The 25,782-nt window shown below is 41.5% G+C and overlaps 3 protein-coding genes and 2 long non-coding RNA genes across 9 annotated transcripts in view; 3 read left to right on the forward strand and 2 right to left on the reverse strand.

The window, feature by feature from the left end:
- The window catches only part of LOC135095504 (uncharacterized), a 189,083-nt gene extending 185,621 nt beyond the window's left edge, over positions 1-3,462 (reverse strand). For all 5 annotated transcript variants that reach the window (XM_063996363.1, XM_063996366.1, XM_063996362.1 and 2 more), the window contains exon 1: positions 3,318-3,462. The gene's annotated coding sequence lies outside the window, so the exon portion shown is untranslated. The remainder of the gene's footprint in view (positions 1-3,317) is intronic.
- Positions 3,463-3,639: 177 nt separating this feature from the next.
- LOC135095508 (uncharacterized) lies at positions 3,640-7,797 on the forward strand. The gene is made up of 2 exons (XR_010264417.1): positions 3,640-4,162; positions 7,100-7,797. It is a non-coding gene; the product is annotated as an uncharacterized LOC135095508 (long non-coding RNA).
- Positions 5,802-8,939, reverse strand: LOC135095507 (uncharacterized). Its single transcript, XR_010264416.1, has 2 exons — positions 7,874-8,939; positions 5,802-6,791 (listed from the first exon to the last, which is right to left on the reverse strand). It is a non-coding gene; the product is annotated as an uncharacterized LOC135095507 (long non-coding RNA).
- A 14-nt stretch (positions 8,940-8,953) lies between these two features.
- On the forward strand, positions 8,954-10,195 carry LOC135095488 (uncharacterized). The gene has a single exon (XM_063996337.1). It carries the CDS (start codon positions 8,954-8,956, stop codon positions 10,193-10,195), a length of 1,242 nt encoding a protein of 413 aa, XP_063852407.1.
- Positions 10,196-20,621: 10,426 nt separating this feature from the next.
- On the forward strand, positions 20,622-21,053 carry LOC135095489 (uncharacterized). Its single transcript, XM_063996338.1, has one exon. It carries the CDS (start codon positions 20,622-20,624, stop codon positions 21,051-21,053), a length of 432 nt encoding a protein of 143 aa, XP_063852408.1.
- The last annotated feature ends 4,729 nt before the right edge of the window (positions 21,054-25,782 follow it).

Genomic DNA, 25,782 nt, shown 5'->3' on the forward strand with positions numbered 1-25,782 from the left:
TTAACAAAACACCCAGGCCAGACAAGATATCACCCAGGCTTCTTAAAGAAGCAAGAAATGAGCTCGTGAAACCGCTTACAATTTTATTCAATAAAAATTTGCTAGCGGGTAAAGTTCCCCACGAATGGAAACTAGCAAATGTCACGCCCATCTTTAAAAAAGGAAATAAATCTCTCCCAGCCAATTACAGGCCGATCAGTCTCACTTCAGTAGTGTGTAAGCTGATGGAAACAATAATTAGAGATAAAATTGTTAAATATTTAGAAGAAAATAAAATCATAAAGGATTCGCAACACGGTTTCAGAACCAAGCGCTCCTGCTTAACAAACTTACTAGACTTCTTTTATGAAGTATTTAACTCGTATGACGAGACAAAAGCTGTTGATATTATCTACCTTGATTTCCAGAAAGCTTTCGACACTGTTCCCCATAAGAGACTCATCAGTAAAGTAAAAGCTCACGGCATTGCCGGAAACACCCTGAAATGGCTGAGAGACTGGCTCTCTGACAGAAAACAGCGTGTTGTAATAAATGGAAAAGAGTCAGAGTGGCATAAGGTAAATAGCGCCGTTCCTCAAGGCTCTGTGTTAGGACCAGTACTCTTCATAATGTACATAAATGATATTGATGAAGGGATAAACTGCAAAATAAGTAAATTTGCAGACGACACCAAAATAACAAGTAGAGTTACGTCTGTGTCACAATGGCAGGAACTGCAGTGTGACCTCAATAAACTAACAAGCTGGGCAGAAAAATGGCAGATGAGATTCAATATAGAAAAGTGCAAAATTCTACATATCGGAAGCAACAATGTTCAGGCGAGATATGTAATGAATAACATGCCACTGTCAAGTGCTGATAAAGAAAAAGATCTTGGTGTCGTTGTGTCAAACGACCTAAAGCCGAGTCAACACTGCACAGAAACAGTAAAGACGGCAAATAAATTAGTAGGGTTCATTGGAAGAACCTTTGAATTTAAATCAGAAAAGGTTATACTTGCCTTATATAACTCACTGGTGCGCCCTCATCTAGAATACTGTGTACAGTTCTGGTCACCATACTACAAAAAAGACATTGAAAAACTAGAAAAGATACAGCGCAGTCACAAAGATGATTCCAAGATTGCGCAATAAGCCGTATGAGGAACGGCTGGAAGAACTAAACCTATTTAGTTTAACAAAGCGCAGGATAAGAGGAGACCTAATTGAAGTGTTCAAAATTTTCAAAGGATATAGTAACATTGATGCACATAAATATTTTACCATTGATCATTCTAACCTAACAAGAAATAATGGATTCAAGATAATACCCAAACGTTTTAAATCCCACGAGGCCAAACATTTCTTCTTTAATCGTATAGTAAATATACGGAATAAACTTCCTGCAGAAATTTTAAACAGCAATACTATTGAATCATTCAAAAATAAAATAGACAAATATTTAAAAGCAAATCCCCAACAAGCTCTCTTCTTGTCCGAATAATTACTAAATTCACTATTAAACTCTTATTCAACAGACACCATTTTTAATATAACTTGTATTAACTTTGAGATAGGCGTATAGAGTTCACCGTAGGGTGAATAGTAGAACTTCTTTTACCAAAAGGTCTGTTGCTGTTTGGCTTTCCTTTGTATTCCTTTGTATTCCTTCCTCCCTGCTATCACACACACACACACACACACACAAAATATATAACTACCGAAATTCATACTAAGGAGCGAAACGTTCAGGTATCGAAACCGTTCCCATGACAACTGACCTCGTAAGCAAGCTAAGAAATAAGTTTCATTAAAATATTGGTGGATGAATAACAAGTAGGGATTTTTACATGTATTTCTAGTTATCAATAAAGGGAGGTGACAGTAGTTGACGGTAGTTGACGGCAGTTGACGGCAGTTAGCAGTTTGGTAAGTTCTCATGCAACTACCAGGCAGCAGCAGTTTACCAATTGAAAGACGGGACTGAAAAGCGAGGTATTAGGTTGTTTCACGAGGGGAAGACGAGGTGGTGGACTGCTTTGGGAAACAGGTTAGATTTCGCCTGCACTTCCGAGGAGGAAGGACTGATCAGTCAATATGGAGAGTAACTGTTTGGTCTGCGAGAATACCGTGCCCCCTTTACAGGTAAAATGAAATCTAAGTGTATTCTTATAATGTGATAATGACATATTGGTACGTGGATACTTTTATATTCTTTACAGGAGGCGTTGTTATGCGATAGATGCAGTTTGTGGCAACATCGCAAATGTGGAACTGGAATAACTAGGGACGAATATCGTGCAGCAGTGAGAGAAGGGAGGGAAATTGACTGGATGTGTCACCTGTGCTTCTCCCAAGCAAATGAAATCCCAGTGCTAGAAAATGGTGAATGTTCCTCGCCTATCAATGGTGCTGTGGCAGCAGGGGACTCTGAAACAGAAAGTCCCAGTGAAATTGTGACATATGAAAAGATTTGTTCTTCCACACAGAGAGGGCAACATAAACTTATAGTCTCGGGTATTCATACACAGTGAAAAGGAAAACTAACGTTTGTGTACATTGGCGTTGTTCTGTAAGAAATAGAAACACAACATGCCCAGTGGTAATAAAAGAACATAATAATGAGTATATTCGGGGAGAGATGGACCACTGCCATCCACCCGAAGCCTGCCCTGCCCTCTCAACAAAAGTGTCATCCATAGTTAAGAGAAAGGCAATGGAAGATGTCTTTCGCCCCGCAGCAGACATAGTAGACGAGGTTCTAAGGGAACACGTGGACCCAAATGTTCCTCTGACTTCACTTCCCGCTCCTATTAACTTGGCGCGTCAAGGAAAACGAAAACGCAGGGCAAACAGACCAGACGAGCCAGTTGACCTGAACATTGATTTAAATGAGGATCACATACCATCAGAGTTTTTACAATATGATGTCCGTGTAGGTGAAAGGCGCCATTTGATTTTTGCCGAGACAGCGATGGGCCGAGTTTGCCTAGGACCTTCTATCTATGTGTTACAAAAAAACTCCTTAGGAAGAGCACGCCTTAAACGGCGGGGTAGGGCTGCAGTGGTGGGCAGGAAGCAGAGACACTACAGACCTTGACTTAGGGGCCGGTGAGGAGAGGACCTCGCTCCCGCCCACCCCCTGTCCCTGTCACAGCCACGCCCACAGCCACACACCTGCCACTTTCTCCACGTATGCACATATCATCTCACCCACGCCCATGCCATACTGCGGCACGCCCACGAACATAATTCCCCCCCACATTTCCGCAACTAGCCTATCTCTGTCATAATCCCTTAACCCCTACACATCCTATCTCTCTCTCTTTCTGTACTTACCCAACAGTCGTCAGCCTACAGCACACCTACTTCCCACACATTCACAAACACCGAAGTACTAGAAGACGGCAAGTAACCTGTATCAACTTATCCAGCCTACTGCTAGAGAGCAGAGCACGAACGCTCTCTCTGTGTGTGTGTGTGTGTGTGTGTGTTGCCAGACGTATGCATGCGTGTGTATGTGTGTGTGTGTGTATGTGTGTGTTATAAGGTATAAGAAATATAACAAACATGGAAAACAATATGAAATGTGTAGCGTAGAGACAAGTAGGAATAATAGATGCAATGAGAGAGAGAGAGAGAGAGAGAGAGAGAGAGAGAGGATGTGATGGAAGTTGCCAGCGATATGCCTGTTACCGCCGAGCGGGTGAAAGACCGCCGAGCGGATGAAAGTTATTGTTGAGCATGTGTATGCTAAATAATATGATCTGTGTTACGAGAGTTGAAGTGAACTAGTATATGAAGCATGGGTAACACTAAGGAAAAACTAAGTCATTAGAGTAGAGATTATGGAAACTGAATTCATTATAGTAGTTAATCACAGTAGTGAAGATGTGTGAGAGGAACTAGCTGTGGAGAGCTTAGCTGCAGAGAGGTAGTGAGAGTTGTGTTTACGTGGTAAAGTCGATGACATAGCGCGAAGAGTAGATAAGACACTGAGGGATCTCTGTAGAGGAATGAGTCACCCAGGTGTGAGGTGCCGAGGGCCAGCAGGAACGAAGCCCGGTGAGACAGATTCCTTTGTACCGCCACCGAGTTATGGTGTGACTACTTCAGGAAAGATCGGACCTCTACAATACAGACGCAGGTGTTGCTCGGTGACGCCTCCTTAAGACCCCAAACACGTGAGTTCCACATGTGTTACGAGGGGTTGATTGCCCTATTTAGCATAATTCATAATTAGTGATACGTTATGTTGATACAATATGTTGTAGTTAGTAGAGTTACGAACGTCTTATGTTTATTATTATGTATGTCTTCAGGTTTGACCGAATGCAATAAACGATTCGCGTCACCGTGTGGGTCTAAAATACTTCAGCTGCCTCCGGGCAGCTACAATGCCTAATAGCATAACCTGAAAACAATAATTAAATTTTTAGGTACTTGCATTCCTGAATTAGGAGGAGTTGGAGGAAGGTCTGGCAAGACTGTAGAAATGGAGGCGAATTCTTTTTTTTTTTTTTTATGCTTGCACCGAGATTCTGTTCACACACACACACACACACACACGATTTCCGTATATGTCATCTCTCAATCTTTTTTCTTTACATTTTTTTTTTTAATACGTAAATGTTCGCGGCCAGACATTAATAGGAATCAGAGTAAGACATTAGAGGAAGAGGAGAAAGAATGAGGTGGGCTTTCTTCTCCTCCTTTTCCTATTCCTCCAAGTGCCTAAATATTGAGTTCTGAGAAACGCATCTCATGTGTATGTGTGTGTGTGTGTGTATGTGTAGAATGAGGTGGGCTTTCTTCTCCTCCTTTTCCTATTCCTCCAAGTGCCTAAATATTGAGTACTGAGAAACGCATCTCATGTGTATATGTGTGTGTGTGTGTGTGTGTATGATCAGACAGAGTCAGTTTGGCCGTCCGTCCCTGCCCACGGGTCTACTCTTTACCGGAACAGATAAAACCACGCTGACAGTACCGCTTGTTGACTTAGGTGTGTCCACACTATCGAGCATGCTCGACGGGCAAACAGTGATACCAGATCCCGTTCCAATACAATAGCAAGGAGGGTGAGTGGCAGGCACGAAGGTGACGTCAGAAGCGAGGAGACTGGGGGCAAACTAGCGGGCAAATGTCTGTGAATTTGCAGGAAACCCCAGAAACTGTTTCGAGTGGTATGATGCGAAACACTAAATGTGTCCTCGTAATTAAGTAGGAATCTATCTCGCATTCAAAGTGTTCTGTGCATATCAGCATGTCTGGCGGTCCTTCTACAAGTGTACCTGAAGGAGGAAACGTTCAGTGGTCCAGGGAAGATACAGCATGGATAACTGATGTGTACCGTCAAAAACCTTGCTTGTGGAACATAAAGAGTGCTGATTATAAGGACAGAAATAAACGTGTAACAGCCCTTACAGCAACAACAAGAGAAATAGAAAAGAAGTATGCATCCGTTACCATTGCGGATATAAAAAAAGAAACTAGATTGTTTGCGAAATCAGTACAGGCGTGAAATGCGACAGATAGAAAACTCTCGCAAGTCAGGAGCTGGGACGGACGACGTGTACAGCCCCAAGTTATGGTGCTTTGATGAGCTTTCTTTTCTCAATGATGGTGGCATAACGAGGACATCTCAGTCAAACATCAATCCTGACAGTAACAAAGCTGTGGAAGAACATAATGATCATGAGGTAAGGTCATAAACGATCTCTCTCTCTCTCTCTCTCCAACAGGCATTTCACCTGAGACATGCAGGATGTGGTGATTAATTGATAAAGATGGTGATGAAAGGAAAGGGAAATGAAACATTGTAGACACTGTTATTATAATTTCATTATGAGAAATAATAATAATTTGCTGTTTACACATAAAGAAAGCCAAGTCTTTTGTTTCACATGTGCACATATGTACATGAATACAAAGTTCAATAAGTATTACATTCAGAGACAATACACAACATGAAATACACCTAGGTATATAGACATTTATCACAATTAACCCTCTTCACCTATGTACAAGTGTTGCCATGATACTGCCCCTTCACCATTAAAGTAATCCATAAACTGTTCACGCACATTCTTACCATCAGCCATGTCATTACAGATTACTCTCTGTGTTCCTGGTAACTCAGGAGTTTGTCGCCATGTTCCAGGAATAATTTGTCCTACTGACAGATCTTCAACATCTAAAGATCCTTCCGGCGTGTAGTGTCTCACATGGTCTCTTATGAGAAAGTTATGCAAAGAGGTGCATGCTAAAACAATATATTCAATCTTTGATGGAGGTAGATCAATTGGTGAGTGAAACACGAAATCTATTGGCCAAAATACCAAATGCATTTTCCACGGTTCGCCTTGCCCTAGAGAGCCGGTATGAGAAAATGCGCTCTCTTGTATCCTGACTCCTATGTGAAAAAGGTTTCATGTGTTGCTGCAATGGAAATGCATCATCTGCCACAAAAACATATGGAAATGGCAGACTACTACTTCCAAGAATTGCATCTTCTGGCAAACCAGCAGTATTATTTTGTATGAGACTACTGACAGAACACTTGTCCCACACACCACCATCTGATACTCTACCATTTGTGCCTATGTCCGCATATATAAATTCACAATTTGCGTCACATATGGCAAGAAGTACAATGCTGTGGTTGCCTTTGTAGTTGTAAAAATATGAACCACTATCACGTGGAGCTCTTATCGACACATGCTTCCCGTCAATAGCTCCCAAACAGTTTGGGAAATTCCATCTTCTCTGAAATCCATGTGCCACAGTCATCCACTCCTCTGGCGTTGTAGGTGTCTGTCAATTTAAGTAAATATTATAGAGGCATGACGACCGAATTTTCATGAAAGACATACTACTATTCATTTACAAATTTATATTTAACACCCTATCGTTCTCTCTCTTTCGCATCCTCCCTCCCTTCCCTTCTCCCTCCCCTTCCTCTCATATCTCCCTCTAACCCCTCATCTCTCTACCCCTCCGTCTCAACCCCCCCCCCTCTCTCTCTCTCTCTCTCTCTCTCTCTCTCGTGATCTTTTGTGTGTATTTCTAGCTACACATAATTATTACACATGTAATAAAGTTTTCTTTTATAATCATTATAGATTTTCAACGATCCACTGCTAGTGGGCGAAGCTGCAACCTCTACTGCACCAAGAAAACCAGCAATGTCCTAGTGTGCATCTTCTACGGATACAAATGTGACACCACGCGATACTTCTACGCCCTGTACTTCCAAGCGATCAGCCAAAAGGACACATGACGATGCAGATGACGTAATTAGGGAAGCCCTCCAGCAAATGAGGGAATTGTCGTCTACACAAGACACTGCCGATGAGTTCACTGATTTTGCAAAAGTAATTGCAAACGACTTGCGACAACTGACGGGTGAAACCCAAATTGTGGCACAAAAATTAATATATGACGTTATATTTCTTGCTAAACTTGGTAAACTTTCAACTTCCTCAATGGTTAAACAGTAATTCATAATCTAGATGGGTTTACACATAGTGCATTTTTTATTTTGAGTTTGGATTGTGTTCCAGCCCCCTAAAAATAAATGGACATTGTAAAGTGTGAACACACACACACACACACACACACACGTATGTATACATATACGAGTATATGCGGGAGCAGACACAGATGTATCCATATACATATATGCTAAAGTATATATGTAATTGATAGAAATAGCACTATTATTTCATATAAACACAGCTGGGCCTTTATTACACTTAACATAAGCATACATAATGGACAATACACTATGTACTAAGCTCAATAAAGTTGTTTTGCATTATTTGAGTTTTGTTTTTAACACTGAAGATAATTCCCTTACATGTTTTCTGGTTAATTTAAGTTACAGAAGCGCTCACCTTCAAGTAATCATCTCTAAGAGCTGTGTATATTGCTTTGCATGTTTCCGGTATGATGAGAGACAAACTCAGCTTGGATATCCTGGTGGAGTATTGCAGTGCTGTGTATGAACATCCAGATGCTAAGAATCTGAGGGTTGCTTCCAGACGAGCCTCTGCACATATGCTCTGCCTCAAGTGGGTATCTTGTTTTGTTATGTATGGTTCCACTTTTCCTAGGAGTGTGTGGAAACTATTTACATCCATTCTCATATACTGGATAAAACCATCTTCAGGCTTGTCGTGGAGTTCGCGATATATAGTTGCATGACTTCCCAACTCTCCTCTTTTCCTCAACCAGTTCTTGCACCACACACGCCTATGAGCTCTGGCTTGTTTTTTCTTTTTTATATACAATCCAAGAATTATCCCACACAAGGCTATTTTCTTCCTCTAGACTGTGTTCGGCATGGTGAGACAAGTGCTGCACCCGACTCCTTAGCAGGGTCAGAGTGAAACTGAACCATGAACCAGTATTTGACACCACTCATCAGTTTACAACTTTGCCCGCCAGTCTTTTTCCGGTGAAGGAGTAGATATTGTACAGGGCTCAGCTACATCTGGTAGTACTGTTTGTTGCCAGATCCCTGCCTGTGGTTTTCCCTCTTCTGACGTCATCAACCCTCATTCTCATTACTCATTGTGATCTGGTATCACTGTTTGCCCGTCGGGCATGCTCGATAGTTTGGACACATCTGACTTAAATGATCAACTGCTAACAAACAGTATTTCTCATGAAAGTAGTGACAAAAATACGTGGCTGGCAGTCATGGTGGTAACTGTAGTGAACAGAGGTTGGAAGGTCCCAAACTGACCTTGAGGCCTGACAATCACTTTGTGTTACCGTCTTGACATCCTGTCAGGGGTTTGCTCCCCCCCACCACACCACATCATCACCACCACCATTACCATCACTACCACTATAGTTCCCCACCATCACCATTATTACCATTACCATCACCAGCCATCATCACTGCCTCAATTGCCACTGGACCACAATCCACCACACCACTGCACCACACCACAATGCACCATACCGCAATGCAGCATACTACACCACACGTGTACCACAACCACACTGCACCACACCACACTCCCCGACACCACATCTTACTGCACAACACTATACCACACCACACTGCACCACACCACACTCCCCGACACCACATCTTACTGCACAACACCATACCACACCACACTGCACCACAATGCACCACACCCCTTCATACCACACGTGCACCACACCACACTACACTTCACCACATTCCATCAAACCACGCCGCACTACACTTCACCACACGACACCACACCACACTGCACTGCACCAAATCGCACCACGCTGCACAACACCACACAACATCACCCCACAAAGCACCACACTGCATCACACCACACCACACTTCACCACACAACACCACATCACACCCCACCACACCACACCACATCGCACTAGACAGCACCACACCACACTGCATCACACCGCAACACACTACACCTCACAACAACACACTGCATCACACCACACCCCATCCACCCACCACACCACACCACACCACACTGCACTACACCACACTACACTGCACCGCACCACAGCACTACACAATTGCACTACACAACAACCCACCACACCACATCACAGTATACCACACCCTGCCACACCACAGCCCACCACACCACAGCCCACCACACCACATCCCAACACACCACACTACACCCCACCGCGTCTCACTATATCACACCAAATCACACTGCACCGCACCACATCATACTGCACCACACCCCTCCACACCACACGTGCACCACAACACTACATCACACCCCCTCCACACTACGCATGCACCACACCTCACCACATCACACCACACTGCACCACACCACACCAAACCACACTGGACCACATCACACTGTCCCACACCACATCACACCACACCATACTACACAACACCACACACGACACCACACAACACACCAATCAGCCAACAACAGTGTACAGGATTACACAGCCCAGCCAGCACACCAAACACCCCACTCAACACACCACACACCAGGCAGTCAGCAACAGTGTACAGGATTACACAGGCCAACAAGCACACCACACACCACACACCAGCCAGTCAGTTAGCAACAGTGTACAGGATTACACAGGCCAACAAGCACACCACACACCACACACCACACACCAGCCAGTTAACAACAGTGTACAGGATAAGTGAGGATAACACAGGCCAGCCAACACATCACACATACCACATCATACACCACAAAGCCAGTGTTAGATGTTGAGTAACCACAGGGCGGAATCAAAGCATTTCGTTCCATCAACTCCTCTCATCTAACTGACAGTCGTCACTCACCGACATAAGCCAGATCTAAACTCAAATGTCTCAGCCATAAAGCTTGACGTCTCATATCAAAACACTTTTTGTGACATTCAGTATAACATGTTGTTGCTTCATAGTGGTCCGTTCGCAATGTTGTGAATGTGCTTAGCAATATATTGTCATCACAATGGTTTATAGTTGTGTCCATGAAATGGTGAGCCATTTTTGTATCTTTACTGTTATAAAGCACGAGGCGACTACTACTACTACTACTACTACTACTACTACTACTACTACTACTACTACTACTATTATTATAACTACTACTACTAATACTGCTATTTTTACTAGGTACTACTACTACAACAGTACAGGTACTACTACTACAACAGTACTACAATACCACTACTACTACTACTACTACTACTACCAGCACCAGCATACCGTGTTGTGGCTGATAAGCGCTGCATTACAGAGCCAAGCCAAGGCATTACAAAGGGTATGTTTAAAGGGCATCCAGGTGGATGAGCCACCGTTTTCCTGACCGTCACATACATCGCAGCCTGTTTCCTCTCCCATCAGCCACCGTCGAAGTCCACTCTGCAACTCTGTGTATAGTTCTAATGGTTAAGTATTCACCCACTTGCAAGTTGTCTTCCATCATCTGCTAAGAACGTTTTTGGTGAACCCAAACTTGTCCCTCCCTCTCCACATTTCTATCACAATGTCAACAATTGTCACCATCACGGTCCTGCGGGGACAGGTCACCAGCGTCACTACCATTCAGATCCCAGTGTAGCGTAACTTCTCGTGGCCAGCTCATCCTCCGGCCCTGGGATCAATTCCCCGGCCTCTGAAGGGGCATAAGACACCTGTATTTGTGAGATAAAAAGTCTGCCTTTGCCAGAACACGGTCTTCATGTACGGTGCCCGCTGTCTCAACAATGAAAACAGGAAAATGAAAAAAAAAAATACTCAAATTTTTGTTACAAAAGTATGGAGCTCAGCTCCCTCATTTCTCACAAACTGGTGTTCACCATTTTGTTCATAACACACATCCATCTATCCTGAATTATCTAATATATCCATCTATCCTGAATTATCTATATAATAATGTTCTGAATATCACATTTAAGAATGCTACTCATTTATACAAAAGAAAAATATTTTTGCTTTGCACCAACATCGTAAACTTGTTCCTGCTTGCTGCACTCCTGAAATATATGAGGTAGGTGTTTATTTGCTGCTTGTAGTATCTCATGGTTATTACACTCACGACATTCATCTGCAACTGCATCTGAGTTCCTCTTGCCACGCAGTCTTTCCTCCCTAACAATGCTGGTGTCCACCCTCACTCACTGGAAATGTGTTGTTGCATGCTCCGTGTTTTGCTAAAGTAATTCTTGATTTTTTTTTTTATTTGGTCAGCTATTCTTCCCTGCTATTTTATGTGGGGCGTATTTAGAGAGAGAGAGAAAGGCGAAGGAGATGGGAAGAGGAGAGAAAGAAAGTTTATGGAGAACGAAGATGCACAATGTACGATGGCTGCCTTAGCCGCTCCCACCACAAGCTTACTGTGTAACCCGACATTTAGTTGAATAGTCCCCCTTGCCCATGAAGTAATCAGAATGCAAATGTTTCCTGAAGACAACCGTTTTATTTATGCAAATCAGAGGCGTGGGGCGAGGCGGGCAAGCAAAAGTGCGTTCCAGCCTCCGTTTCTCTCCTCCCGCATGAGTCATACTCTTGTAACAAACAGGGGCACCGTGCTCTCACGCCTCAATCAATGTCTGTAGCTTGAGCGAGTAGGGCGTACTGTAGGAGGCAGTTTTATTCTGAGGAGACTGGTAGAAATACAATTGGAGGGCCAGTTGCTTTAAGGGAAATTCAAGTAATTTAGCCAACAAAAGGTACTTAAGCCTTCCATCACCAGAATCTCATGCACTTTATATTTCTGCTCGGAACCATGCCAAGTCTGTTCTCCAGCTAGCCAAAAACTCCTTCATTAACAGGAAGCGTCAAAACCTTTCAAGATCTAACTCCCCTCGTGACTTCTGGCATCTAGCCAAAAAATACCTCCAATAGCTTTGCTTCTTCTTTACCTCCTTTATTTCAACCAAATGGCACTAGTGCTATCACATCTATTTCTAAAGCTGAACTCTTCGCTCTTCGCTGGGCGTATCTCTAAGGCGGTCAGGAATACGAGTACGGTGTTGCACCAATTGCTCTAGGTTGTGGAGAATAGCAAAGTTGAAGGCTAGTTCACCAGGATGCTCAGTGAAGGGAGAGGAAAGCCAGAGCTGGTGGTGAACATTGAAGTCTCCAAGAATGGAGATCTCTGCAAAAGGGAAGGTCAGAATGTGCTCCACTTTGGAAGTTAAGTAGTCAAAGAATTTCTTATAGTCAGAGGAGTTAGGTGAAATTACCTCCATTGTTGTTGGAGGAGGACTAAATTAAACAGGTTTCAACACAGGGCAGTGGGGGATTCAAATCCGGGTCCACCAGTTGTTAAGTGGCCTCGGGTTCGAATTAAAAATTAACATCTATCTATCTATCTTCATACCTTAGCTTTTTCTACCACGCAGGTGGCCAGTCCAGGCAGGACATAACCTAGGTAATATAATATTAAAATAACATAAAAAAAATGATAATGATAATGGTAACAATAAAATAAAGTTAACACATTTATTTATTTACCTATATAATAATGGATTGATCTACCCTTTTAAGTTGTTTTAACCGTGTTTTAATGCTTTTGTCGTAAAAGAAAAAAATATATTAAGGAATGGTTTGCGGTTTGCCTAAGGCAAACGGAAGCATACGTGCCCAGCAGAGCGTTTGCTTTTTCCAAGCCCAAAAGGCAAGCAACCAGTCAGAACATCATTTAAGTTCCCATTGGAATGTATTATGAAGAATAAAATATAGAATATAATATTTTTTTTGAGACCAAGAAAGTTGATGTATAATGAAATAATTATTTTCTCGTCATTTCACGTTAAAAGAACCTGAAAGTGACATAAAGGAAGGGAAAGAAAGGAAAATACTGCGTTTTCTGGTGATATTTCCCATCTTTTTGACCGATAGGCGTTTTGTCTTCATTTCGTGGCTATGACTTTAATCTTGGAACAGTGCTTTTTTTTTTTTTTTTATCTCTTAACAATCATGTTCGGGTGAGAAAAAAAATTATATATATATATATATATATATATATATATATATATATATATATATATATATATATATATATATATATATATATATATATATATATATATATATATATATATATATATTTGCAATATTATAGTTAACATGAAGCTAAAGCAGGGAGAAAATTATAATTGGCTAAGAACTCTAAACACGAGCACATGCTGTCGCCTCACATGCCTCTCTCTCCTCTGCTCTGTCTGCTGCTGCTCTGCAAAACTCCTCTTCCCAAGAAAATAGACCGAGAACCTTAAGTAATGGAAAGGTCTATTATTAATTCCTGTATCTTACAGAAATCCTACCTAAAGTCAACTGAGTGATGTACACGACAGTTTTTCCCAAAGGTGGTGGCGCCTGTCGTCTGACAGCGGGGCTGTGTATGGTGTGCCGGACCACTACTGCAAACTCTATAATAAATAAGACTATTGACGATGTATTACATACACTCATAACGATAAATGACGATCGTGCCTGCTCTGGTTGGCATATCAGTCCTAGAGACCCTTTAAGTTTGAGCAAAGATAACAGAGGGGTGTAGAGCACAAGGTACACTTCCGCACAGAGGGACACAGACACGAAACACCGCCAGCACTCCTTTCGTCTCTGAGCCCTGTCTCCACCCAGCACCCTCAACCGTCTGACCAAACAGGTGAGGTGTCGGGGAGGGAGAGAGACGGTGCACATTACACATTACATCTTAAGTATATATTAACCTTAAGGAAGTATCCTGTTCATAATGTAGAAATGTTGTTAATCTGCCACTAATACTGCGTAACATACACTCATAGTGAACGTGCCACCCGTCTTGCATGGCAGCACGCCACCACGGCAGCACGTACCACACCTAGCGCCGCCGACCGAAGCGGCGCGGCGGAACAGACGTGGAGGCGTTGGGCAAGTGTGTTACTGACGTGTCGTGCTGGAGGAAGTACAAGCCGGGAGAGTTGCACTGACCGCAGAACCAAGAATAATGAATACAAGAAGTGACTCAACAAAACCATCTGCTCAGTAATAACGAGTAAAAAACACTTAAACACTTAAACTATACTGCCAGGAAATACAAATTCTTATTTAAACATCAATGAGATGTCCCTGTAAAGCATAAATTTGTGGGTAGTGAATGAAGGCAAATATGAACGCAAAGAGTTTCAACCTAATGTAACAAATGTTACAAATCCATCCTGAGCTTCGCCAGAACCGCATTCCTTCCAGCAAAAAATGACAAACAAACACAACTCAAGTTACAAGGTGGCACATTAGTGCCCATTCCATTGGTAATATTTCAAGCCAATACATTAAGTGGTTAATATTGAGAAATAATGTATTTTTTAAGGTGAATTTTAAAAGAGTATAAAGTTGGTATACTTTTAAATTGATCAGGGATGGAATGCCAAAACTTTAGCGCCAGTCAGTCAGTGCCACATGACTGTTAGAATTACTCAGACTGGACATCATGTTCCAATTTCATGCTTCTTGTTATCAAACAATTTTAGAATCTGTTTAAAAGAGGATGAGTGTGATCAATGCACCCACAACTAGTAATGACCCTTATAATGTTTTGATACATTTATCTTCAGAGAGCATGTAGTATCCGTTACTATAGTTAACTGATGATCTATTACTTAGACATCTGAATTCTGAAGGATCACTCTAAGACCTTTGAGTGTATGGGTTAAATCTGCTGCATGTACAAGATTAGCAGGGTCCTCCTCACTGATATACAGTGTTGCATCATCAGTACAGAGCATCACTCTAAGACCTGTGAGTGTATGAAATGAATAATTTAAATCAGTAAGAAAGAGTATGGGACAAGATACTGCCCTTAGGAGGTCCATAGTGAATAAGTCTGGCGGTGATGTGTGACTGAAGACTGTAGGTGACTGTACGTTCTACTTGTTAGGTAATCCTTGAACCAGCAAAGCATATTGCCCTTTATACCGCGATAATTCAGCTTTTGCTGTAATAAATCATGTCTAACGCTTTTTCAAGAGTCAATGCCAATGCTCGGAGTGGAAAGTTGTGCATCTAAACTGGAAGAGATTTATCCTGAGGAAGTATTCAATGTACTAGGTGTGCTTAATCCTTGCCTAAATTCACATTGGTCTGGGTTAATAATAAATTTACACAATTTACATAATTAACACGTGTTTTCCATTCGTTTTTCATAATTTTTAAAGAAAAGCTGCACACTGAAACAGGCCTACAATTAGTCACTGTCTGTAGGGCCAGCCTCGTAGATGGAAATGACTGTGGCAGTGGCACTTTCTGCATCCTGAGGACAAATTATGGGAAAGTTAATGGCATCTTCCGCATCCTGGGGACAAATTGAAGGGAGCTAATGGCATCTGCATCCTGAGGACAAAATGTGAGGGACGCTAATGACAACTGCATCCTGGGGACAAATTTTGAGGGCGCTAATGGCCCCTTCTGCATTCCCTGCTCTTTGAGTGTCACTTTTAAAGTTAAAGAAAAGTTCATGCAGAGTGACTTTTTCGCATTTTTGTTATCAACAAATTAAATCTGTTCTGATTTTCCTTATAATATCTATCAGATGTTGCGCCTATTTTGAAGTCTTTATAAAGGTCATTTTTAATCTCTGTGGATCTAATAATAGCCTGTGTAATCCACGGATTTTGCAGTCAAATATATTTTATTTTAAGAGGAAAGCGTTCATTTAATATTAGTTGGATTTAATTTCAAAGCAATGCACAATTTACATTAACATCTTGTGAATAAAATACATTACTTTGTAGCAAGCTAAGTTTATGAGAAAAAGCTTGTTGTTTTGCACGGCTGACGTTTAATGGAAGATACTGAAATATTTAGGAATACAGGCAACGGTCTGAAATTGGAAAGTGTAATATTCTGTAAGGGCACCTCAGCTACATCATAATTACCAGTGTTCCGTGCCTCGGCCGGCCGCTCTTCTATCCCTTCGGGGATTGGGGAGAGTATGACTACCTCCTAACAACGGCCCGAACAAGCAAGCAAAACAACGCTCCGAGCAGGCGGAGAAGCAACGCCCCGAATCGCCGGCAAAGCGACGCTCCGACCAGCCATCATCCAGTGCTCGTTCGCTTGCCTACCAACGTCATCCACTTCCTCGTGTCCTCGTGGGTAGTACTCACTCATGGCTGACGACGGAAGTTTAACGAGCCACTTCGACAGACAGCTCTCAGCCTTCGCCACGACAACACCTCTCTGCTGTAACTGTTCTCATGTCCTGAAGGCTCCTCTGAAGGCTTGGGCTACCATCGAGCTAGTGCCCTTCACTACACTGGCTACCCACTACGCTCCCTGCTTCCTCGTTGGTGCTCGGTCTGGTGTGGCCGCGGAGGCAGAGGGGGGAGGCCACCATTATTACTGAGGCCGTGATTGCTGCTGTTGGTGTTCCGGCTGCCTCTGCTGCTTCCACTATGGCTACCGTTGCTGCTACAACTACGACAAGGATAAGTGGTTGTTACCCTTCCTGAAATTGGATGTTAATTGGTCGTTTTCTAGTCGCCATTGCGCGGCCTTGCTGCCTGAGGCTCGGGACTAAGGAAGGATGGTGAGGTGCGAATTTTTTTTTTCTCACCGGCACTGTAAAATGTCCGTCAGTTACTGCATACCCCGGCATTTGTTCCTGTTGAGGGGTTGTCTGGCTTGTTCCAGTACGAGCTTTTGTGAGTATCGATTTTGTTTTCTTTTCTCTCTGGGCTTGTCTGAGTTTTTTTGATTTTGAAAGGCTCAAGCTGCAGGCAGAAATGTTGGGTCTAGTGGATTATACAACAACAAGCAATAGAACGGGAGGAACGTCAGCGAGAGAGAGAGAGGCTCAAAAGGAGAGAAGCTCAAGAACGACAAGCGGCGGGAGAAGCTCAAGAACGACAAGCTGAAAGGCAGAAAGAAATTAGGCTCGCTGAACTCAGTGTTAGAGGTAAGCCCTCTGTCATCTTACCCTCTGCTTTTGTCTCCAGACCCAACTCATCGACGTACAAGGACAAGGAAGACGCCGTCAGGCTTGGATGCCTCCTTATCAGTAAAGCTGCTGAGTTGTACGCCTCTCTCCCATGCTCAGTCACCAACAACTACGAGTTACTCAAGAAGACTTTGCTTACAGGCTATAGTAAAACTCCTGATTGCTACTGTGTAGATTTTAGATTGACAAAAATTAAGGTAGGACAAAACTACCTTCTGTTTGCCACACAACTGACCAAACTTTTTGAGGCGTGGATTGAGTCATCCAGAGTGGCATCATCTTATGAAGATCTAAAGAAATATATGGTTTTAGATAAGTTTTTGACCTCTTTAACTTCTGAACTCCGTCTCTTTATCACACTTTGTCACACTGCTGATTTGAGTGAGGTTATTCAGCTCGCCGATGACAGAGCGTCAGCCCACAATGCCTACCCGAAGGCATTCCGGGCTGACTTATCCTCCAACCATCTCAAGATATCTTCGGCCAGCAAGCAAGTTCCTTCCAATGTCAAATGTCACAACTGTGGAGAAGAGGGACATATTCGGCCACGTTGCCCCAAAAACCCCAGAGATTTTAAGCAACCAGCCACCAGTGGTCCCCAGTACAAGCTTGGGTTTTGTTTGTTCAACTGTTTGGGGTGCATCGACGAGTTTCCTATTGTTCGATGTTACTTATGATGTCCCTTCTATATTGGCTGGACCAATGCAGTAAGAGCTCCTATTAAGCTCGCCCCTGTTCTTGTCAGTAATATTTCCGGGGTTAAAGATCCTCAGGACACTGATCCATTATAGAGGGAGAAGGATCCACCCACTGCTGACTTCCTATGCCCACAATTTGGTTGGTGAATTGTGTCGGTGATGTAACTCTGAGTGGTAGCATCGGGGTGAGAGGCAGCTATTTTGTAGTTGTGGTTAAAAACACTTTAAACACTTTATTATATAACCTTAGTTATAAAAATACATGGATTTCTGTACAAAAATGTGGGCTAGCCTTTATAGTAAGCAAAGCTTTTCAGGGTTAAAGTGGTGTTGTGGAATTATTGGTTTCTTTGGGGACGGTGTTGTGTTATAGGTGAACTATGGTGATGGTGGTGATGTCTTGTGAGGTTTGGGGAAGTGAAATACAGGAACAGTTGTTTGGGGACGTGGTGACGGCGTCTGGGGAAATTCCTGCAGCTGGGGAAAATAGAACCCACGGCCTGTGAAGGAGTAAAAGGGTTTTAATACTTTGTGAAGTGGCGGGAATGTCATATATTGATGTGTATAACCTTTAACCAACAAGGGAGGTGATATAAGAGTCTGAGTAAAAGGGGATTCCTTTTACTCAATCACAATGTATTGTGATTGAGTGTGGGAATTACCCTGTGTTGGTCTGGAGTAGAAATTTGTTCCCTAATTTCCTTTAATGTGTATTACCTCAATTTGTTTGTAAGCTAACATTACTATTAATATATTCTGTTATTATTTAGAATAATTGTGTTTTGTACTCCATATAGAATAATTGTGTTTTCTACCCCAACATTCATCTGGTATTGAGGAGATTCCTGGCGTGCTGTGCCAAGGTGAGGGTTGTGTGAGAGAGTTTAATAGCTGACAGTTTCGGATAGGTCGGGTAGGTGTCCGAGACCTTTAAAAATCCAGACCTTTAAAATTTTTTTGGATCAGTGTACCGTCCATTTTCTCGGAAAGATAACTGGAATCGTAACAGTTGTGAGCATTGCATTCATGCAAATCAAAGAAAAAAAAAACTTCATTTTTAATCCTAAAAATGATTTTTAGAAGTTTCAAAATAAATTTTTTATTTATTTTTGTTTTGTTTTCTGTCCAAAAAATGGTAAAAAAGGTGAAATTTAGCTATTCTGTTCTAAAAGCTTTTTCATTCTAAGAGCCACAAAAACTAAGTTTGACAGGAATAATTCACATTTTCCATTGTTTTGCAATAAAATGAATTAAAAATAACACTTGCTTGTCAAAGACAAAAATTGTGTTACATATTGAGCTAAGAGAAAACGAACCGAACATTGCGGAAATAGATGAAACGAAGTTAAGTGATAAATTAGTGTCCCTGGATATTGGCGATGGGAAATATGATGTATAGAGGAAGGACAGGAAACAAAAACAAGGAGGGGGAGTGATGATTTTAATAAGGAAAGACTTAAGAGTTGAAGAAGTTAGCTATAGGAAAGGAATTATCGAAATGATACAAATGGAGATGAAACGAGGAGGAAAAAGGAGAAGAGATTTCGTTGTGGTGTATGTTCTACTAATAATCCTGGAGCAACGAAGATTATGAGTCTATGATGAAGGACATAAGTGTGGGAGTGACAGAACTTATTAGCAAAAGTGACAACTTAACATTGATGGGAGATTTTGATTGTAAAAAGGTGTGTTGGGAGGAGTGGTCTATGGAAAGAGGTGAAAGATCATGGGGAAATATGTTACTACAGATGGCAATGGACAACACACTGACACTTTGGGTCAAAGAAAACACAAGATTTCAAGGGACTGACGAACCACTGAGGCTGGACCTCGTGTTTACTATATAGCCAGAAATAACAGAAAGCCTGAAATGTAAAAGCCCACCAGGAAAAAGTGATCACATAGTTATTGAATTATTGTTAAATGAAAGAAGAGAAGTGGGGAAAAGAGAAGAGCACAAATTTGGGAGATACATTTACAGTAAGGTAAATTTAACACTAATAATGAAGTATTTTGAAGAATCCGACTAGAGTAATTTTAATGAAGCGCAGGGAGTAGAAGAGAAGTGGATGTCTTTACTTAAGATTTATAATGAGAGAGTCAAGAGATATATTCCCAAAATGGAGAAGAGAGATATTGCTAATAAAGATTGGTTTAATAGAAAATGTGAAATAACAAAAGATAAAAGGACTGTAGCATGGAATAAGTGGAGAAGGAAAAAGACAAGACCTATGGACTAAATGCAAGCAAGTAAGAAATGACGATGTAAGAATACGACGAGAAGAAGAAAGGAACTTTTAAAAGAAAGCAACAAATAGTTATAAAGACCAGCTTAGGTTATTTTACAGATATGTTAACAGGATGATAAAGAACAGGGAAGGTATTAATAAACTTAGGGTGGAGGGCAAGAAATATGAAGATGAGTAAATGAGATGAATAAATTTAGAAGACATGAATGAATAGAAGAACATGTAGACTCTATGAAAGAAATACAAATTACAGTCCAAGAAGTGATAAAAATAATGGAGGATCTTGATGTGAGAAAAGCCTCGGGGTCGGATGGAGTGTCAAGTTGGATCCTGAAGGAATGTGGCAAACAATTGGCAGAGGGTAAAATCTCCATAGACTGGAAGAGAGCAGACATTGTTCCAATTTATAAAAAGGAGTGTCGGGAAGAACTGTTGAATTATAACAGACCAGTGTCCCTGACAAGTGTGGATGCTAAGATTTGTGAGAGAATAATTAAAGATAGGTGGATAAAGTACCCAGAAGACAAGAACAGATTGATTGACGGGCATTTTGGTTATATAGAAGTAAAGTCTTGCTCAACAAATTTGATATGTTTCTACTCGAGGGTGACAGATATAGTACAAGAAAGAGATGGCTGGGCAGATGGAATTTATCTGGATCTACGGAAAACATTTGATAAGATGTCACATAAAAGGCTGCTGTGAAGATCAAGAACATTGGAGGTCTAGATGGAGTAATTTTGAAGCGGATGAAGAGTTTTTTTTTGAAAGACAGAAAAATGAGAATGGTAATTCAAATAGAATTCAACATCAGAAAATGCAGTGTGTTGGAATTTAGGAAGAGTGAAAAGAAAATAGTAGGCAACTATAAAATGGGAAACAAAAATATTAAGAAAACTACAATGGAAAAAGACTTTGGAGTAACCGATTGTGATATGTAACAAAATTTCAATTTTGTCTTGTCCTTGGCCCCAAATAATAATTTTCCAGTTATTTTCATCTAAAAAAAATCCTTAAACTTTATATATATATATATAATTTTTTTTTTTTTTTATTAGAACAATGAATTTGCATATTTGCCTTATTTCATTATGGTTTGGGTTACTGTTGGTTTTCATGAAAGACCTTTGTAAAATCTCATTTGCTTGTCTAATTGCTTTTGAAATGCTGCATATAAGTTAAAACAATGAAAGAATGAATATACAGTATTCTAAAGATTTTTAATTTTAATAAGATCATTCTTGAAATGACCAGATCTAGCAAGAAATTGTACATATTTAGAATTTGCTTACATTTTAGAAATCTTCTCGAATCTTCCAGAATGTTCTACCAGACACTTTTAGAAGTTTTTAGAACATTTTATAGAACATTCTATTCAATTTAAACATATCCAGAATATTCTAGAACTTCTAGATCTAGAATGGAGTACAAATATGTAGAAGTATCAAGATTTTTCCAGAATATACATGCATTTTCTAGAATGATTCAGAAAACATTTTAAGTTAGGTTCAAGGATATTCTAGAAAGATTGAGAGCATTTCGGAACATTCTAGAAAGACTGAGAGTCTTCTAGAGAACTGCTTGATTATTTATATAAATAAATCAGTTCTGCTTTGGCTGTCTGAGAAGACACATCACAATAGCTGAAATGGCATCAAGAGGCTGCAGTTATTCTCCAGATTCATTCTGCTATATATGTAATCAATTCATTAAGACAAGAGCAAAGAAGTTCTCTGTGACAGCATCTGGAAAAATGTGTGAAGCTTACAAAGCATATTTTGGTGTGCCAGTTGGGGACCAAGACAAGACCTGGGCACCTTATTTTGCTTGTGAGCATTGTAAGAGAACACTAGAAAGCTACCTTGATCGAGTCATACTTTTGTCCGACCGCCGTTCCCGCGCTTGGTTATCAAGCAACGGAAACTAAGCGGTCGAGAACAAGCCCCTTTGGGGGGACGACAGGGTAGTGGGCTCAGCCAGCACTACTCACACCTACCGTCCTCAGGACGGCACAGGTAATGCGAAACCTACCTGCCAGACTCGCGCCCGACAGGATTCCAGCTGAGGACGCCATCCTCAGACCAGGCGGTTGGCTACCTACATTACTAGGCCCGCCGCAGCACGACACATCAATTAGCAGACGTACGCCTTCTGCGAGAGCGCCTCTGGCCCAAAGGACGGACACAGAGGCTCTATGCCCGCCCCTCAGACCAGGGGGGGGGACTAGTATTGCATCCGCACCGTGTACCCCTAATCAATTCCATGAACCCGCTGGGCTTCAGGCAGGAAGAGCGCTACCTTCCATCCAGCGGGCCGTCATTCCGGAAACGCTAGAGTGACTACCGATGCCGAGGGTAAGTGGGTTTGGCCCACGACGTGGGAAATCACCCCGACGGCCCCCACTCCAACGGGATAGAGAACCCGAAAGAGCAGGAAGACTCCGGATCAGTGAAGCTGTTAAGGGCTCCGAAGCCTGGCGGAACTCTATTACTCTATGAACACTAGAAGGTTTTTCAAGAGTAAAATCCAATTAAGAATTAAGAAATAAAAGTAAAATAAGTTTAACAGAAACTCACACTGTTGTTCTTTTACAGGATGGCATAGAGGGGAAAACAGAGTCATCAAATTTGCTATTCTTAGAATATGGCGTGAACCTACTGATCACTCAGCTGACTGCCTTTTCTGCATGGTGGATCCTTCCAAACGCCGATCTGGGAAAGAAATACACTTGCTGTTTTCTATCCAGACATTCCATCTTCCATTGCATCTGTACCACACAGTGCTGATCTTCCTGTACCAGCTTCTCCAGGAAGAAGTCAACTGTCAGAAGAAAGCAGCAACTCAGAAGATGAGCTAAACATACACAGACATACATTTATTTATGCTCAGACTTTTTTTTTTCTTCAAAAGTATGGAGTGCAGATTCCCGAAAGTTACAATACATTATGAATTAATACCAATGTTCACAGCTGATTAAAGAAATGTGTTAAATACAAACTTGACGTACATTGCAGTTTTACAGTATTGTGTGTTTAGTATCCTGTAATAGCTGAGTAAACTTATGTCTATTTGGGTTGCTTTTATAGTACAAATGTAAATAACGGTTCCTCAATTCTGTAATGTCTTGATTATTACATTCTAGCAACACATGGTACATAGTATGTGTTTCGTGTTCTTTATATACTCATTAATGAAATTGTCAATGCATGCAGCTTTATTGTTTTCAGCTTTATTATACATTTAAAAACTTCATCCTCTGTAACCTCCTTATTAACCACACTGTTATTTGTCATGTCAAACTCAATATCAGTTGGAAATTCTCTCACGTCCTCCATTTGCGCCAATCTCTTAAAATGTTTTATGAAAAAGGGTGTTTCATATTTTGTGTGTGTGTGTGTGTGTGTGTGTGTGTGTGTGTGTGTGTGTGTGTGTGTGTGTGTTCCCTGTAAAATTTGCCAGTATAGTCTTAAATACTTTGTCTTTGCGGTTTGCAGTTTTGCTATTAAATTATTTTCTCCTTTAGATTTAACTCATCTTAATTCTTGCTTGTACTTTTTGCTCTCCATAATCATGTTATTATAACTAATTGTACTTCTTTCTATATTATTCTTATGGTTTGCCTTATAGTACTCCTTCCGACTTAGAAAACACATTTTATCGTAACCACACATATTGGCATCATTGCTCTTTTAACAAAGCCTTTACCTCTCCTGGGAAAAAAAAAACTTCCAAAGCTGGTCAACAACTATTTTCTTTAGGTCTTCATTAAGCTCAAAAACATGCTTAAAATCAGCATTTTCAATTACTTAGGTAACAAAATCATGGTTAATACTAGAAACATATTCATTAATTTTACTTTTTATCTCACTTCCCTGGCTTAATTATTGACTCTGCCTCTTGTCCTGAGATCCTCTATTTTCCCTTTTCTCATGCCGAGCCTTATCTACCTTACTGCTGTCAGTTCTCTTGACACCAAAAGTTATACAACAATGGACATCTGAAAAGAGTGGATCAAAATCCAAGATCTTAAAATACTGCACCCTAAGTGCAATATCACCTTAGATCCCAATAGCATAGTCTACAATAGTGTTATGGATAGTAGTTTCCTTACCAATAATTTCATCCTCTCCAGCTCTTCCATTAACCATACATACCATGTTATTTTTTACACATTTCCAATAGTTTATTACCATACCCATTTACTCTCGTAGTGTCTTTTGAGTGTCTCTCAGCTGGAAGTCAAGCTGCAGCAAACTCTCTTGCACGTCTATCGTTTTCCTGGGATCAGTGCCATCATCCTCTAAAACATGTGGACTCAAATACACAACATCAGCAGCAGTGACTGTGTGAGCCTTGAAATCCCCACATATAACATGGTAATAATAATCATCATGGTAATCCAAGAGGAAATGGTCAAGTTCATCAAATAATTCAATACTATAATAACTAATAAAGTTTTTAATGCATCTTTCTTTAAACCTATACATGACTTATCTAAATGCAGAGACAAAAATGCTTATCATCTTTTCCTTACGGTTTCAAGAACTGCTTCATTCCATGTTTCACAGCAATCATAATACCACCTGACTTACTCACACTAAGAGTTCTTCTAATACTGTAAATGAACCCCCTCCCTGCTGGGTAAGGCAGCCATCATTCCCATGTCAAGACAAAAGGTCGGAAAGAAAGCCCAGGGAGGCCAATAAATAATATTTAGCGGCTAAGGAAAGCCGCTACAAAAGGTAAATTATTGGCCAAGTGCTTTGAGTACAGAAATAGCCTAGCATGAGAAGAGGAAAGGAGGGAGGCAAAAGCGGAGAGTAAGCCGTAAACCCTTAGCAGAGGCTTGAGCCTAGCCAGGGAGACAGGGAGGAAAACTGGCTGGTAATGCTCTTAGAAGAAATTCCAGCCGAGAGAAGCAGAGGTTAAAATTAACACTCTTAGTCACTGTAACCAAAGGACAGTGGAAAACACACAGGTCAGTAACACACTTTTATTAATTTAAAAAATTACTGTCAGTGGAGGAGTCTCCTGGACTTCCTTGCTCCCCTTCTCGACCTCGGGCCTCCCCCCCCTCTTTTTCTCACTAACCGAGCGTGTAGGAGAGGACCCGCTGGCATCTGTGTACCCATGGCTACACATGGGGCCTGAGAAACGGAGTGGAGCAGATAGCGGGCACGGAAGGACGAGGTGGAAGTCCAACCACCCAGGTCCCGGACCCGCTCAACTGAGTGTGTCCTGAGGAAGCTGCGAGGCCCCGGATGGAGTGGGCCCTCGGAGAATGGCTCGGATCTGCCAACTCTATCACCTTGCACAGTAGGCGGGCTAAGGAACAGGCTGTCAGGGGCCTGGCGGACCGTGAGGCGTAAAATAGGTGGTCCTTAGAGAGGTCCTGTGTGCGTGCGACGTAGGCCTTAAACGCCGCAACCGGGCA

This window comes from Scylla paramamosain, chromosome 49 (assembly GCF_035594125.1).
Source record: "Scylla paramamosain isolate STU-SP2022 chromosome 49, ASM3559412v1, whole genome shotgun sequence".
In the NCBI taxonomy this organism is placed as follows: domain Eukaryota; kingdom Metazoa; phylum Arthropoda; class Malacostraca; order Decapoda; family Portunidae; genus Scylla; species Scylla paramamosain.